The 15998-nt window shown below is 47.8% G+C and overlaps 1 protein-coding gene across 1 annotated transcript in view; it reads left to right on the forward strand.

The window, feature by feature from the left end:
- cfap58 (cilia and flagella associated protein 58) overlaps positions 1 to 15998 on the forward strand; it is a 304094-nt gene that overhangs the window by 42898 nt on the left and 245198 nt on the right. The window contains exons 5-7 of the mRNA XM_085994322.1: positions 392 to 586; positions 2226 to 2363; positions 10503 to 10662. Coding sequence (XP_085850448.1) covers positions 392 to 586; positions 2226 to 2363; positions 10503 to 10662 — 493 coding nt within the window. The remainder of the gene's footprint in view (positions 1 to 391; positions 587 to 2225; positions 2364 to 10502; positions 10663 to 15998) is intronic.

Raw genomic sequence — 15998 nt, forward strand, 5'->3', positions numbered from 1 at the left:
AAAAAAAAAAATGTTCTTAAGGTGCTGAACTGTGTGTAATTTGAAGTCTGCCGGCCAGCCAGTTAAATCACTGGAGTAGAATGAATTCATTAAAAATAAATTTATGTAGATTCTGAAATCTTATAGTAATAGAAAAATATTCGTAAGTGGCATATCTTAATGGAAAAGTGAAGAGAAAATCTTCAAACTTGACTTCAAAAAGAGACTACATATTGTTGTGCACTAAGGTGTCTGTAATTCTTGTGGCATCAGTTATTATATTAATGTAGACTGAATTACTATGTGCTTTGTAAAGGCAACTCTTTCGCCTTAATTGGGCATGTTTTCCTCGGAGCTCTAATGCATGTTCCTTTCAATACCCATCACCTGATACCAATTTTTTTGACTGTAGCTTCAGCATGACATACAGATGCGAGAGAATGAGATTTCCCGGGAGATTCGGCGGAAGGAGAAGCTGTCGAAAGAACTGACACGCTTGAAGGGAGAACTGGATGATAATCAAGCCGAGATCAAATCGATGATGGTACAACAGCAGAAGACCAAAGACGACCATCAGAAACTGGACCAGCAGCTCAAGGAACAAAAGGTAACCAGGACACAATCTCCCAGCTCAACCTCGACCTTCGAACCAACTAATCAAAAATATAGGGGACATGAATCAGGGATATTGGTTTTGACTGTGCTTTTGGCATAGGTGCAGTATCTTCATGGGCAGAGAGCCAACACTAGCAGTGCAGAACAATAGGCAAATGCAGATCGGTGCCCTGTTCATGAAACCATCTGGAAAGGATAGTCTCACATCAGTAATTGTGGGCATTGGCTGTACTGTAAACACAGCTGGTGCAAAAACCTTGCCAAAAAGGTAAGCTTTTGAAGTTCAAAAATAATCCCTGTGGCCTGGTGTGCCACTATTCACATATTAATGATTGAGAAGAGCTGCATTTTCAGTGACTAAAAACTGCACTGGCATGGGAGATTGGTGACCAGTAATTCATGCTGGTCCTTGATTACGCGTGAGTGGAGCAGTGCCTTCCCCAACTTAACAACGATGCAAGGAGGCAATAAAAATATAGCTCCTTAGTTACATCGTGGTACAGTCTCTCTTCTCTCCTTTCTCCTCCCTCTCTTTTTCCTTTCCCTCGCCTCTGACTCGCCTTTCCTTTGACTCTCCTCTCCCTCCTTTGACTCTCCCTCCTTTGACTCTCCCTCCTTTGACTCTCCTCTCCTCTCCTCTCCCTCCTCTGACTTTCCTCTGACTCGCCTCTCCTCTCCTCTCCTTTGACTGTCCTCTTTCTCCTTGCCTTTCTGCTTTCCTTTTCTCCCCTGGCTGTCTTCCTTTCTCTGGCTTTCCTCTCCTATCCTCACTTTCTGTCTCTTCACAGCCTTTGTAGCTGTGTGATTTGCCTGTTTTCAGCACTTTCTTTCCTCTTTCCTTCTCTTGTGAAAGAAAGGTAATGGAAGCAAAGCTATCCCAACATCAATAGGGCAAGTAAAAACATGTTATTAAAAGTGTACGGCTGATTCTTTTTATAAAAAGCTTTCACTTGTTTCACTGTAAGCAACTTCCAGCCAAAATAATTTAAAAAAACATCTTTAAAAATTTTTTTTGGCTTTTTTTGTGAATGTTGTGCTCTGCAAGGTGAGAGGATTTAATTTCTGTTTCAGGCGCCAAGTACCAGCATTGAGCATGCCCAGGTTAGATGCAGCAAAATTAGTTGCAGAGTATAAACTCATTTTACTCTGCCCTGACAATGTGCCTAAACTTGATCTCAGAAAGGTATTCTCTACTGCATTCCTGTCTGTGACCGTTCCAATTTCCACTGTAAGGCATGCAGGTGCACAATTTCAGAGAATGTTACAGCACAGCATACAGAAAAAGACCATCTGGCCATCAAGTCTGTGTGCTGGATTTGGAATGAGATTGGCAACTTAGTGCCAATTTGGGGAAGTTTTGTGCTGTGGACCCATGCACAGTGGGATGAGGGGGCCAGACTCATTTCACGTAGGATCTTTACAACCAAGAGACAGAGGAGACTTTCATCCCAACGGTCTGGACTGGATTTGAGCCTGGGTCCCAAAAACAAAAGGCCAGTATCCAACCCACTTCAACAGCTGGTCCTCTTTTGGGCTCAATTAAAATCTATCGTGCACAAAATGTAAATTCTGTGTGACAGAGATAATTACTTTTTTGATTTAATTGCGTGCTATGCTTCTTCCTTTAATAGATTTTGAATGAAAGAGCTGCAAAAGATTTGGAACTACTTACTCACAAGCTTCTCAAGCTTCAGCAGGAGAATGAGCAACAAGTTATAATCACTGACCAATTGACCCTTGAAAACCAGCAGAAGCTGGTTGATCTTAAAGTAAGTATTATTTCCTCTCCTTTTACTTAACAAAATAAAGTTAAGCCTTTCACACATCATAGAATCATACAGCACAGAAGGAGGCCATGTGGCCCATCGTGCTTGTGCTGGCTCTTTGAAAGATCCATTAAACCTCTGAAACGTTATTCATTAAATACACTATCTGTAACCTCATGGCCCGGCATTTCCCTCAATCTGTTAAGTCTGTGAATGATTGAGACACGGACTAGCAGGAGAGAAACAAACAAGTCTTTACTGGTGAAAGGCATAAACGGAACTAACCAACAGAGGCTCTCTAGCGCCTTTTATACAGGGGTGGTCACTGCCGGTATTGCAGTCTGAGACCAGTTATTCTCTTAAAGGTACATACACAACAATTCCTCCCCTTTTAGATAAACAGTACACAACATTCATTTAACACTAATGATAACGAAATTACAATCACAATTACTGTTGCTAGATACATTGGTTAAGTTTAAGCAATTATAAGTTCAGTCTTTGAGGAGGCTTCCTGATTCTGTCTGGATAGCGCCTCTTTGGAGTATCAGGTTCTTTTGGCAATGTTGAGTCGAAATCAATGTCGTTGTTTGGTTCACCTGCTTCCAATATTACCGGTTCTGCGGTAGCTGCAATTGGAACGTCGATTTCATTACCAGGTGTATCAGATCGTGGTGTGGAGTTGACGTTTTCCAGTGACTCTAGAATCTGGTCAGCATGGCGTCTTACAATGCTCTCCCCAACGTCCACGGTATACATGAGAGGTCCTTGTCGTGTACAAATCGTTCCTGGCTGCCATTTCTCAGTGCAGTAGTCCCGGGCCAAAACTGGTTGACCTATCTTAAAACTCCTGGTCGGCCTTTCATTCATATTCTGAAACTGCCTGTTCTCCACATCTCTTCTGATGTTTGGCTTAACCAAATCCAAGCGGCATCGTAGTCTTCGATTGAAGAACATCATGGCTGGAGTTTGGTTGGTAACCGCATGGGTCACATTCCGGTAGGCAAACAAGAAGTTGTCCACCTTGTGTTGTAGGGGTATATCTTCATTACACATTGCCTTGATAGCCTTCTTGAATGTTTGGGCAAACCTCTCGGCCAATCCATTAGTGGCTGGATGATATGGGGCAGATGTATAATGCTTAACACCATTGTTCTTTAAGAACCTCCGGAACTCTTCAGACACAAACTGTGGTCCATTGTCAGAGCAAATCTGTTCAGGCAGCCCATTCACGGCGAATATGGTTCGTAAAACTGCGATAGTTTTTTCCGTGGTGGTTGAGGACATTTTTATTACCTCTGGCCACTTTGAATGTGCATCCACCGCAATTAAAAACATCGAGTCCATGAAGGGACCAGCAAAATCAATGTGCACCCTTTGCCATGGAGATGAGGGCCACTCCCATGGATGCAGAGGAGCTTGTGGTGGGGCGTTTTGGACCTTCTGGCATCCTGCACAGCTCTTGGTCATCTCTTCGATTTCTCTATCGATTCCCGGCCACCACACAAACGCTCTGGCTAAGCTCTTCATTTTTACCCCACTCAGATGAAGCTCATTGAGCACTCTATCCGTCAACTTAGGTGGAATTACTACTCTGGATCCACACATCAAGGTTCCTCTGCACACTGACAGCTGTTCTCTTCTTGACGAAAATGCTGGCAGCAGTGGTTCGCCATGTGCTGGCCATCCCTTCACCGTTAAATCATAGACCCGTGATAGTGTCGGGTCATTCCGTGTTTCCTTTTCTATGTTTGCATTCGTCACAGGGAGACATTTGACTATGGTCGAGTGGAATAACTCCATTGGATCCACTGCAAGGTCTTCTTCTTCCACCGTCGGCAACGGTAGACGTGACAATCCATCAGCATTTCCATGCTGTTTAGTTCCCCTATACTCGATGTCATATTGGTGTGTCCCTAGGAAAAGGGACCATCTCTGCAGCCGTTCTGCTGTCATTATCGGTACGCCCTTCTGAGGGTTGAAAATGGAGACAAGAGGTTGATGATCGGTTAGTAGAGTAAATTTTTGACCGTGCAGATAGTGATTGAACTTCTTCACCCCCCACACTAGGCTGAGGGCCTCTCTGTCAATCTGGGCGTAGTTACGCTCGGCAGAAGTTAACGAGCGTGACGCAAAAGCTATCGGCCTCTCCAAACCATCAAGGAATTTATGTGACAGTACCGCCCCAATGCCGTAGGGAGACGCATCACACGCCAGCCTGATTGGCAGTGCTGGGTTGTAGTGAGCCAATACTTCCTTCGAAGTGATTAAGTCCTTACTCTTCTGAAAAGCACGTTTACAATCATCGCTGCATTTCCATGCTACCCCCGTTCGTAGCAGGGCGTTCAGTGGATGCAGAATTGTCGACAAATTCGGCAAAAACTTATGATAGTAATTCACCAACCCGAGGAATGACCTCAGTTGCGACACATTTTCAGGTGCTGGGGCCTTACCAACCGCTTCAATTTTGTCAGGGGACTTATGTAACCCCTCTTCATCAATCACGTGGCCACAATACGATATCTGTTTCTTTAAAAATTCGCACTTGGGGCGGTTGGCTCGCAGCCCATGTTCCCGTAGTCTAGTGAGCACCTGTTCTAGGTTGTTAAGGTGTTCACTGTCATCTTCACCTGTTACAAGGATGTCGTCCAAGTAACACTGAGTCCCCGGAATCCCTTGCAGGACTTGTTCCATCGCTCTTTGCCATATCGCCGGAGCCGATGCTACTCCGAATACCAATCGATGATATTGGTAAAGACCTTTGTGAGTGTTTATCGTGAGATACTTCCGAGAGGACTCTTCAACCTCCATCTGCAAATATGCTTGTGCTAGGTCAATTTTTGTAAAACGCTTCCCTCCAGACAGTGAGGCGAAGATGTCTTCTATCCTTGGAAGAGGATATTGTACTGTGTGAAGGACAGGGTTCACCGTCACCTTGAAATCCCCACAGATGCGAATCTTCCTTGGCTCTCCGGACTTATTGCTTAACGTTTTTTTCATGACAGGAACGATGGATGTCGCACACTCGCTCCAGTCGACCTTGGACAACACGCCCGCCTTCTCCAGATTCTCCAGCTCTGCCTCGACGGCTGGACGAATTGCATATGGTACCGGTCTCGCTTTGAAAAACTTGGGAACTGCATTCTCTTCTATTTTTAACGAGGCGGCTACGCCTTTAAGCGTGCCGAGTTCTTGTTGAAATACCTCTTTGGCGTTAGCTAAGATTGTTGACAATCGTCCAGGAGTGACGTCTTCATCTTTTTTACCGTCCACCGTCATTGCATGAATGGAATGCCAATCTAAGTTTATCTTCCTGATCCATTCCCGTCCCAATAACGGTGGTCCACCATTTGGCAGTATGTAGAGATACAATTTCCGTATTTTCTTGCCATTGTATTCGACAGGCACCCTTATTTTTCCTCTGGGGTATACTTTTTGCCCCGTATATGTCGTCAAGACGATGGATGTCTCTCTCAAGGGTATGTGTGAAAATAGCCGCTCATAGTCTCGTCGATTCATGACGGTTAGCGCTGATCCTGTATCCAATTCCATTTTAACTTAGGACCCTGCTATCGTGAGGGTGACCCAAATGGTTCAGTGATCCTCTTTTGCGATTACATTGTGAAGTTTGAGACAGCTTAATCTCCTGTTCTCGGATTCACTACCGCTCATCTGGTCTTCGGAACTACTGTCCGTCATCTTTTGTACTTTCTTGTACGGTTCCTTAGTAGCCTTTTTGTTGTCGCTGGTCTTCTTCCCAGACCTACAAACTCGTGCAATGTGTCCAATCTTCCCGCATTGTCTGCATATTTTGTCTTTGGACCAGCAGTCCTTCTGGTCATGGTTAGTTCTGCCGCAGCGATAACATTTTGCAAATCCCCGTGTCATTTCGTGGGTGCTGTATTCCTGTGGTTTTTGTTGAATTTCTGCAGCTCCCCTGGCTGCTGCTTCATACGATACTGCCACGCTGAAAGCCCTATCTAGCGTCAGCTCTTTTTCTGCAAGTAACTTCTTCTGTGTTCCTTCACTCAGGAGTCCACAGACAAATTTGTCCCGTAGGGTATCTGCCAGTCCTGCTCCGAACTGGCAGTGCTTTGATAGCTTGCGTAGTTCCGTAAGATACTCAGCATTGCTCTCATCTTTGTGCTGAGTTCTCCTGTGGAATTTAAATCTTTCTGCTATCAACAGCGGTGCAGGGTTTAAGTGCTCCTGTAGAACAGCAACAATTTCGTTAAAACTCTTCGCCTTCGGTTTGGCTGGAGTAATCAGATCCCGCAATAGGCCGTACGTTCTAGCGCCCATTACGTTTAGCAATATTGATGCCTTTTTCCCCTCCGCTATTTCATTTGCCTCGAAATATACCTCGACTCTTTCCACATACGTGGTCCAGTCTGTATTATCAAAAGCAGTGATACAGCCAGTCTTCGGCATCTTGCAAATCTAAAATGGCGCCTCCCGCGCGCTTGCCTTCTTCTCTGATTTAACAAAATGGCGCCTCCCGCGCTTTTCCTTCTTCCCCGCTGTTGTTAGCGCTGCTTTCCACGGTTTCTTGCGCGTATTCTTTTTCTTTTATTATTTTCCCGTCGTGGAGCGGACCCTCTGGAACACTTCCCTCCCTCTTCTGAGGTCCGAACGCTGCCCAGCTTCGAAACACCGGCCGCGCCCTGTATGCTCCACCCTCTCTCTCTCTCCTTGTTTCCCGACTCGCTGCCCGGCCCCGTTGCAGCCCAGGAAGGATCAGAGCACTACCTGCCACCAGCCCGATTAGCTGGGAAACCACGGACCGAGGAACCCAGGCTGGCTCTGGAAAGTCGCTCCTGCAAAGCCTTGAACCCGATGATTGACGGTCGACACCCGTTCCTCGAGTTTCAATGGACTCTATTTTTTTTTCTTCCGACCTTCAACGTCGTCGGAGCTGCTGCTGAGTTGCAGGTAAGTTCTTTCTACCTCGTCGCCAGTGTTAAGTCCGTGAATGATTGAGACACGGACTAGCAGGAGAGAAACAAACAAGTCTTTACTGGTGAAAGGCATAAACGGAACTAACCAACAGAGGCTCTCTAGCGCCTTTTATACAGGGGTGGTCACTGCCGATATTGCAGTCTGAGACCAGTTATTCTCTTAAAGGTACATACACAACACACTCTACCATTACCATCAAGCCAGGGGACCAACCCTGATTCAACGAGGGGTGTAGAAGAGCATGCCAGGTGAAAATGAGGTGCCAACGCAGGACTACATGCATACTAAACAGCGAAAGCAGCATGATTTCGACAGAGCTAATCGATCTCACAACCAGTGGATCAGATCAAAGCCCTGCAGTTCTGCCATATTCAGTCGGGATTGGTGGCGGACAAGTAAACAACTAACGGGAGGAGGAGGCTCCATGGACATCCCCATCCTCAATGATGGCGGAGCCCAGCACGTGAGTGCAAAAGACAAGGCTGAAGCGTTTGCAGCCATCTTCAGCCAGAAGTGCATTGCAGCTTCCTCCTGAGATCCCCACCATCAGAGAAGCCAGTCTTCAGTCAGTTTGATTCACTCCTCGTGATATCAAGAAACAGCTGAATGTACTGGATACAGCAAAGGCTATGGGCCCTGACAACATCCCGGCTATTGTGCTGAAGACTTGTGCTCCAGAACTAGCTGCGCCTCTAGCCAAGCTGTTCCAGTACAGCTACAACACTGGCATCTACCCGACAAAGTGGAAAATTTCCCAGGTATGTCCTATCTACAAATTCTCACCATGGCAAGTTGTAAATACGGGTTATCTCCAGAAAAAAATGACTGTGAAAGCTGCTGGATTCTTGTAAAAACTCAACTGGTTCACTAATGCTCCTCGGGGAAGGGACACGTTACTATTACATGTTACTTCAGTCCTACACTAAATGGTTAACGCTTCGTGCCCTCAGTGCAACTAATCACCTTGTGTGCCTGGGGGACACGCAATTCCTAGGTGCAAAGGAGAGGGAAATAGGCGCAGATCCGATAATGCCCAGTTTTTGCCACCTTTACGTTGCCCAGAGATTTCTGGGGTTTTCCTGGGGAGGGGTCAGAATACTTGTGCCTGCAGAAGGCTCAAGCAAAGGGCAGCCATGCAATTGTGGTGGGACAGCCTTAAAGAGGCTGTTTGTCTCATTTTCCTTTAATTAAATGCTTTTGAAGTGTTTGAAGGCACTGTTGTAATGAGTGTATCTGGTGCACAGCTGATTTAGCCAGACCTGGCTGGACCACATCAAGCGCTATCAGGTCTCAATGTCCTCTGCTAGACCCACTCACTAGTCCAGGATCATCCTGGAAAGGAAAGATTACCTCCGGCTTCTATTCTTCACTACGAACCATATTCTTAAACCACCCTCCTCCCCTGTCCCCTCCACCGTCGACTTCAACAACAAATGTGAGGAGCTCATGGACTTCTTTGCACTCAGATTGAGGCCATCCATTCAGTTGCCTCTGCTAAGTCCTCCCTTCCCCTTACCCACCAAGCCAAACCAGCCCACAAGCTGCCCCCTGCCCTAGCCCTGAACCGAGCCTTTCTCTTGTTTCTCTCCCATTTCCCCTCATGCCCTCTCCAAGCTCATCTTGTCCATGAGATCCACCCCATGCTCCCTTGATACCATTCCCTTTAAAATGCTGACCACCCAAGTTCCCTTTCTGGACCCCATCCTAGCTGACATTGTAATTGGTTCTCTTTCTCCTCCCATTGAAAACCGTCGTCCTCCCTACTCAAAAGCCCATCCTCGACCCTTCATGTCCTTGCATCATCTTTGCCTCATCTCCAACCTTTTTCTCTCCAAAATCCTTGAATGTGTTGTCACCTTCCAAATCATCTTTCTTGTAACTCCATGTTTGAATCTCTCCAATCTGGTTTCTGCCTTGGCACAGCACTGAAATGGCCCTAACTGAAGTCACAAATGATGTCCTCTGAATTTGCCAAAGGTGCATTATCCTTTATCATCCTTCTTGACATCTGTAGCCTTTGGAACAGTCGACCACACCAGCTCAGTGGAATTCCACTCTTGCCTATCCAACCGTAGCCAAAACATTTCCACCAATGGTTTCTCATCCCACCCCCGTGCTGTTACCGCTGGAGTCGCTGAAGTGTCATGCTTCCCTTGGCAATATCGTCAGACATGGCTTCCATAAATATGCTGACACCCAGTTCTACCAGTCCACCACCTCTCTCGACCCTTCCACTGCCTCTGTGTTGTCAGACTGCTTCTCTGATATTTAGCTGCGAATAAGTGGCAATTTTCCTCCAAATAAACGTTGAGAAAGCTGAAGCCATCATCTTTGGCCCCCGCCACCAACCCAGTAACTTCGCCGCCCATTCCATCCTCCTCCCTGACCATTATGACCATCCCTTGACAGCTGTGCTTCAGTGGGTAGCGCTCTTGCCTCTGAGTCAGAAGGTTGTGGGACTTGAGCACATAATCCAGGCTGACACTCCAGTGCAGTACTGAGGGAGCCCCTCCGCTGCACTGCTGGAGGTGCCGTCCTTCGGATGCGACGTTAAATCGAGGCCCCGTCTACCCTCTTGGATGGACGTAAAAGATCCCACAGCACTATTTCAAAGAAGAGCAGGGGTGTTCTCCCCCTCAGTGTCCTGGCCAATATTTATCCTTCAACCAACATCACCAAAACAAATGATCTGGTCACTATCTCATTGCTGTTTGTGGGTCCTTGCTGTGTGCAATTGGCTGCCGTGTTTCTACATTACAACAGTGACTGCACTTCAAAATTACTTCCTTGCCTGTAAAGCACTTTGGCATGTCCTGAAGTCATGAAAGGCGCTATATAAATGCAAGTCTTTCTTTCTTTTATTATCTCAGACTGAACCAGACTGTTCATAACCTCAACATCCTATTTAACCCTGAGCTGAGCTTCCAACCCCACGTGCTCTCCATCATAGAGACCTCCTACTTCCCCCTCCGTGACCTCGCCTGCTTTGGCCCCTGTCGCAGCCCACCTGCCGCCGAAACCCTCCTCCGTGCCTTTGTCACCTTCGCGCTCGGCCGACCGTGAGTGGCGGCCTTCGGGAGAAATAAAGGGAACAAGTTGAGCAGGATGGCGCAAAGCTCCCACAGTTGACCTCTTTGTAAACTGGCCTGTTGCAAATAATTACACTGCTGTCATCTGATCCAGATCAAAGAGGACGACGCGGCTCTGTTGCGTCAGGAAGTTGCCAAGCTGACCAAGGTGAGGGAGGTGCTGCAGCGGAGGCTACATCAGGCTGAGGACCAGAAACTGGAGCTTGACCACCAGCGGGAAAATTTGAAGAACCTCACTACTTCCCTGGAGAAAGGTAGGGGCTCTGCTTGCCAACCATATAGTGTGATGCAAACTTGTACTAAAGCCTTCTTGACTGTTACATAGTATTACATAGTATTTATAGCACATAAACAGGCCATTGGCCCAACAGGTCTATGCCGGTGTTTACGCTGCACACGAGCCTCCTCCCACCTTACTTCATCTCACCCTGTCAGCATATCCTTCTATTCCTTTCTCCTTTATGTAATATCTTGCTTCTCCTTAAATGCATCTATGCTATTCGCCTCAACTACTTCATGTGGTAGCAAGTTCCACATTCAAACCGCACTCTGGGTGAAGGAGCGGACCTGAGCGGGAACGGAGCGAGAGCTGAGCGGGGATAAAGAGCGCGGCGAGAGCAGGCCCGAGACCAGATAGGGCGGACCTGAGCGGGAACGGAGCGAGAGCTGAGCGGGGATAAAGAGCGCGGCGAGAGCAGCCTTGAGACCAGAAGGAGCGGACCTGAGTGGGAACGGAGCGAGAGCTGAGCGGGGATAAAGAGCGCGGCGAGAGCAGCCTTGAGACCAGAAGGAGCGGACCTGAGTGGGAACGGAGCGAGAGCTGAGCGGGGATAAAGAGCGCGGCGAGAGCAGCCTTGAGACCAGAAGGAGCGGACCTGAGTGGGAACGGAGCGAGAGCTGAGCGGGGATAAAGAACGCGGTGAGAGCAGCCTCGAGACCAGAAGGAGCGGACCTGAGTGGGAACGGAGCGAGAGCTGAGCGGGGATAAAGAGCGCGGCGAGAGCAGCCTCGAGACCAGAAGGAGCGGACCTGAGTGGGAACGGAGCGAGAGCTGAGCAGGGATGAAGAGCGCGCGAGAGCAGAGCAACTCGACAGAGACAGAATATGAAAGAGTGACATCAGAGTAAAAAAAACTAAAGTCACGTCAGCACAAGGGAAGGGGCTGATTGGTGAGTAGCTGGTGAGTAGTTTTTTTTAAAGTTTTAAGTTTACTTCTGCTAAAGAGCATGGTTGGAGAGGGGCTCTTCAAGTTAGGGGCCGGGGTTAAATAGCTTGTTAGGAATAAAGCAGGAGCTTGGAGATTAGTAACTCTTAATACTATATTAAATTAGTAACTGTTAATATATTATATTAATAATTTGAATTAGGTACATCTTAGTCTTAAGTTTCTGTAAAGTTAATAGTCGATTAAATAAAGGCATGGCAGGGCAGCTCAGTCCCACAGAATGCGCATCCTGTGCCATGTGGGAACTCCAGGACGCTTCCCGTGTCCTGGACAACCATGTGTGCAGGAAGTGTCGTCAGCTGGAGGAGCTCGAGCTCCAAGTTACAGAGCAGCTGGCGCCACTTCGGCGCACCTGCGAGGCTGAGAGCTACATGGATAGCATTTTTCAGGGGGTGGGCACCCCGCAGCTTAAGAGTGTGCAGGCCGACAGGGAATGGGTGACCGCCAGACAGAAGAGGAGGACCAGGCAGGTAGTGCAGGAGTCCCCTGAGTGCATCTTGCTCTCCAACCAGTATTCTGTTCTGATGGTTCCTCTGGGGAGTACAGCCAGAGCCAAGTCCACGGCACCATGGGTGGCTCAGCTGTACAGGGGGGAAGGAGGAAGATAGGGAAAGCAATAGTGGTAGAGGATTCGATAGTCAGCGATGCAGACAGGCGTTTCTGCAGCCGCAGACGTGACTCCAGGATGGTATGTTGCCTCCCTGGTGCAAGGGTTAAGGATGCCACTGAGCAGCTGCAGAACATTCTGAGGGGGAAGGTGAACAGCCAGAGGCCGTGGTCCATATCGGTACCAACGACATAGGTAGAAAGAGGGATGAGGTCCTGCAGGCAGATTTCAGGGAGCTAGGAAAGAGATTAAAAAACAGGACCTCAAAGGTTGTAATCGCTGGATTACACATGGTGCCACGTGCGAGTGAGTAGAGAAATAGGAGGATAGGGCAGATGAATGCGTGCAGGAGGGAGGGCTTCAGATTCCTGGGACATTGGGACCGGTTCTGAGGAAGGTGGGACCTGTACAGGCCAGACGGGTTGCACCTCAACAGAGCCGGTACCAATATCCTCGCGGGGAGGTTTGTTACTGTTGTTGGGGAGGGTTTGACCTAAGTTGGCAGGGGGATGGGCACCAGGATGTAGTATTAGAAAGGAGAAACACAGGGCACAAAGAATTGGGAGAGACAGATAGCACTAAAGTAAAAAAAATAGTAAGGTCTTAGGTGGGGTCAGACTAAGAGAGAACACAGGATGGTCGAAGATAGGTTTACAGTGTATGTATGTGAACGCACGAAGCATAGTAAACAAGGTTAGTGAGCTGCAAGCACAAATAGTCACATGGGAATATGATGTGACAATAACGGAGACCTGGCTCAAAAAAGGACAGGATTGGGTATTAAATATTCCTGGTTATAAGGTGTTCAGGAAAGATAGGGAAGGAAAGATAGGAGGTGGTGTGGCAGTATTGGTTAAGGAGAATGTTACTGTGCTGTTGAGAGAGGATGTCCTGGAGGGGTCAAGGACAGAATCTAAAATAACAACAGAAAACGCTGAAAAAACTCAGCAGGCCAGGCAGCATCCGTGGAGAGAGAAACAAGAGTTAACGTTTCAGGTCAAAGACCTTTCGTCAGAACTGGAAAAAAGCAGGAAAAGGAACAGATTTTAAAGCAAGTTTAGGGGCTGGGAAATGGGGGAGGGGATGAAAGAACAAAAGGGAAGGTCTGTGAGAGGATGGAAGGCAGGAGAAGTAAAGAGGCATTAAGAGATATTCAAGGCAAGAGGAGATGGTAATGGGACAGGTTAAGAAACAAAGGATGGCTCTAGATGGAGTGTGAATTGCGCTGGCAGAATGAAAGACAGCTGCCATGTGGGAGGGAAGAAAAAAAAAACACAAACAAAAAGTGTGGATAAAAAATATATATGTGATAGGGGCTGAGGTTATGATCTGAAATTGTTGAACTCTATGTTGAGTCCAGAGGGCTGTAGAGTGCCGAATCGAAGGATGAGGTGCTGTTCCTCGAGCTTACGTTGAGCTTCAGTGGAACAGTGTAAGAGGCCGAGGGCGGTGAGGTCTGAGTGGGAATGGGGCGGTGAATTAAAGTGACAGGCGACCGGAAGCTTGGGGTCCCCCTTACGGACTGAACAGAGGTGTTCCGCAAAGCGGTCACCCAATCTGCATTTGGTCTCCCCAATGTAGAGGAGACCACACCGTGAGCAGCGAATATAATATACTAAATTGCAAGAAGTACAAGTAAATCGCTGTTTCACCTGGAAGGGGTGTTTGGGGCCCTGGACAGTGGGAAGGGGGGAGGTATGTGTTGCATCACTTGCGCTTGCACGGGAAGGTGCCGGGCGAAGGGGAAGGGGTGCTGGGGGTGATAGAGGAGTGGACTAGGGTGTCGTGGAGGGAGTGGTCCCTATGGAATGCTGAAAGGGGAGGTGAGGGGAAGATGCGTTTGGTGGTGGGATCACGCTGGAGGTGGCGGAAATGGCGGAGGATGATCCGTTGAATGTGGAGGTAGGTAGGGTGAAAGGTGAGAACAAGGGGAACTCTATCGTGGTTCCGGGAGGGAGGGGCAGGGCTGAGGGCAGAAGTGCGGGAGATAGAACGGACACGGTCGAGTACCATGTCAACCACAGTAGAGGGGAATCCCCGGTTGAGGAAAAAGGAAGACATGTCGGAAGCACTGGTGTGGAAGGTGGCATCGTCGGAGCAGATGCGACGGAGACGGAGAAACTGGGAGAATGGAATAGAGTCCTTACAGGAAGCGGGGTGGGAGGAAGTGTAGTCCAGGTAGCTGTGGGAGTCAGTGGGCTTGTAGTGAATGTTTGTCAATAACCTATCCCCAGAGATAGAGACAGAGAAGTCGAGGAAGGGAAGGGAAGAGTTGGAAATGGACCATGTGAAGGTGAGGGAAGGGTGGAAATTGGAGGCAAAGTGAATGAAATTGTCTAGTTCAGGGTGAGAGCAGGAAACGGCACTGATACAGTCATCAATGTACCGGAAAAAGAGGTGAGGGAGGGGACCTGAGTAGGACTGGAATAAAGAGTGTTCCACATATCCCACGAAAAGACAGTCATAGCTAGGACCCATGCAGGTACCCGTAGCAACACCTTTGATTTGGAGGAAATGAGTGGAGTCAAAGGAGAAGTTGTTCAATGTAAGAACAAGTTCAGCCAGGCGGAGGAGGGTGGTGGTGGATGGGGACTGGTTGGGCCTCTGTTCAAGGAAGAAGCGGAGCGCCCTCAGGCTATCCTGGTGGGGGATGGAGGTGTAGAGGGATTTTACGTCCATAATGAAAAGGAGGCGGTTGGGGCCAGGAAACTGGAAACTGTTAAAGTGGTGGAGGGCGTCAGAAGAGTCGCGGATGTAGGTGGGAAGAGACTGGACAAGGGGAGAAAAGATAGAGTCGAGATAGGAAGAGATAAGTTCCGTGGGGCAAGAACAGGCTGAAACGATGGGTCTACCAGGGCAGTCCTGTTTGTGGATCTTGGAAAGGAGGTAGAAGTGGGCTGTGCGGGGTTGGGGAACTATGAGGTTGGCAGCCGTGGCGGGAGGATCTCCAGAGGAGATGAGGTCAGTGACAGTGTTGGAAACGGTGGCTTGATGTTCGGTAGTGGGGTCATGGTCCAGGTGGAGGTAGGAGGAGGTGTCGGAGAGTTGGCGGAATCAGACTCTATATGGCTAGAGTTAAGAAATAATAGAGGTGCTATTATACTACTAGGTTTATTCTATAGGCCTCCAACTAGTGGGAAAATATGGAGGAGCAATTTTGCAGGAAAATTACAGAGAGATGCAAGAACTATAGAGTAGTGATAATGGGGAACTTCAATTATCCTAATATAGACTGGGATAGTCATAGTGTAAAGGGCAGATGGGGAAGAATTTCTGAAGTGTGTTCAGGAGAACTTTCCTGATCAGTATGTTTCTAGCCCAATGAGGAAGGAGGCATTGTTGGATCTGGTTCTGGGGAATGAGGTTGGTCAAGTGGAGCGAGTGTTAGTAGGTGAACATTTAGAGAACAGTGATCATAGTATCATAAGGTTTGGATTAACTATGGAAAAGGACAGGGGCAGATCTAGAGTAAAAATACTTAATTGGAGGAAGGTAAATTTCAGTGGGATGAGAACAGATCTGGCCCGGGTAAATTGGAATCAAAGATTGGCAGGCAAAACTGTAATGGAACAATGGGCTGCCTTTAAAGAGGAAATAGTTCGGGTACAGTCGAGGTATATTCCCACTAGGAGGAAAGGTAGGGCAACTAAAGTCAGAGCTCCCTGCATAACGAAAGAGATAGAGTAAGATGAAGCGGAAAAAGAATGCGTATGACAGATGTCAGGTCGAGAATACACCTGAGAATCAGGCTAAATATA

The sequence above is a fragment of the Somniosus microcephalus genome, chromosome 8 (assembly GCF_052327205.1).
Source record: "Somniosus microcephalus isolate GS21.2 chromosome 8, FLI_Smic_1.0, whole genome shotgun sequence".
Classification (NCBI taxonomy): Eukaryota; Metazoa; Chordata; class Chondrichthyes; order Squaliformes; family Somniosidae; genus Somniosus; species Somniosus microcephalus.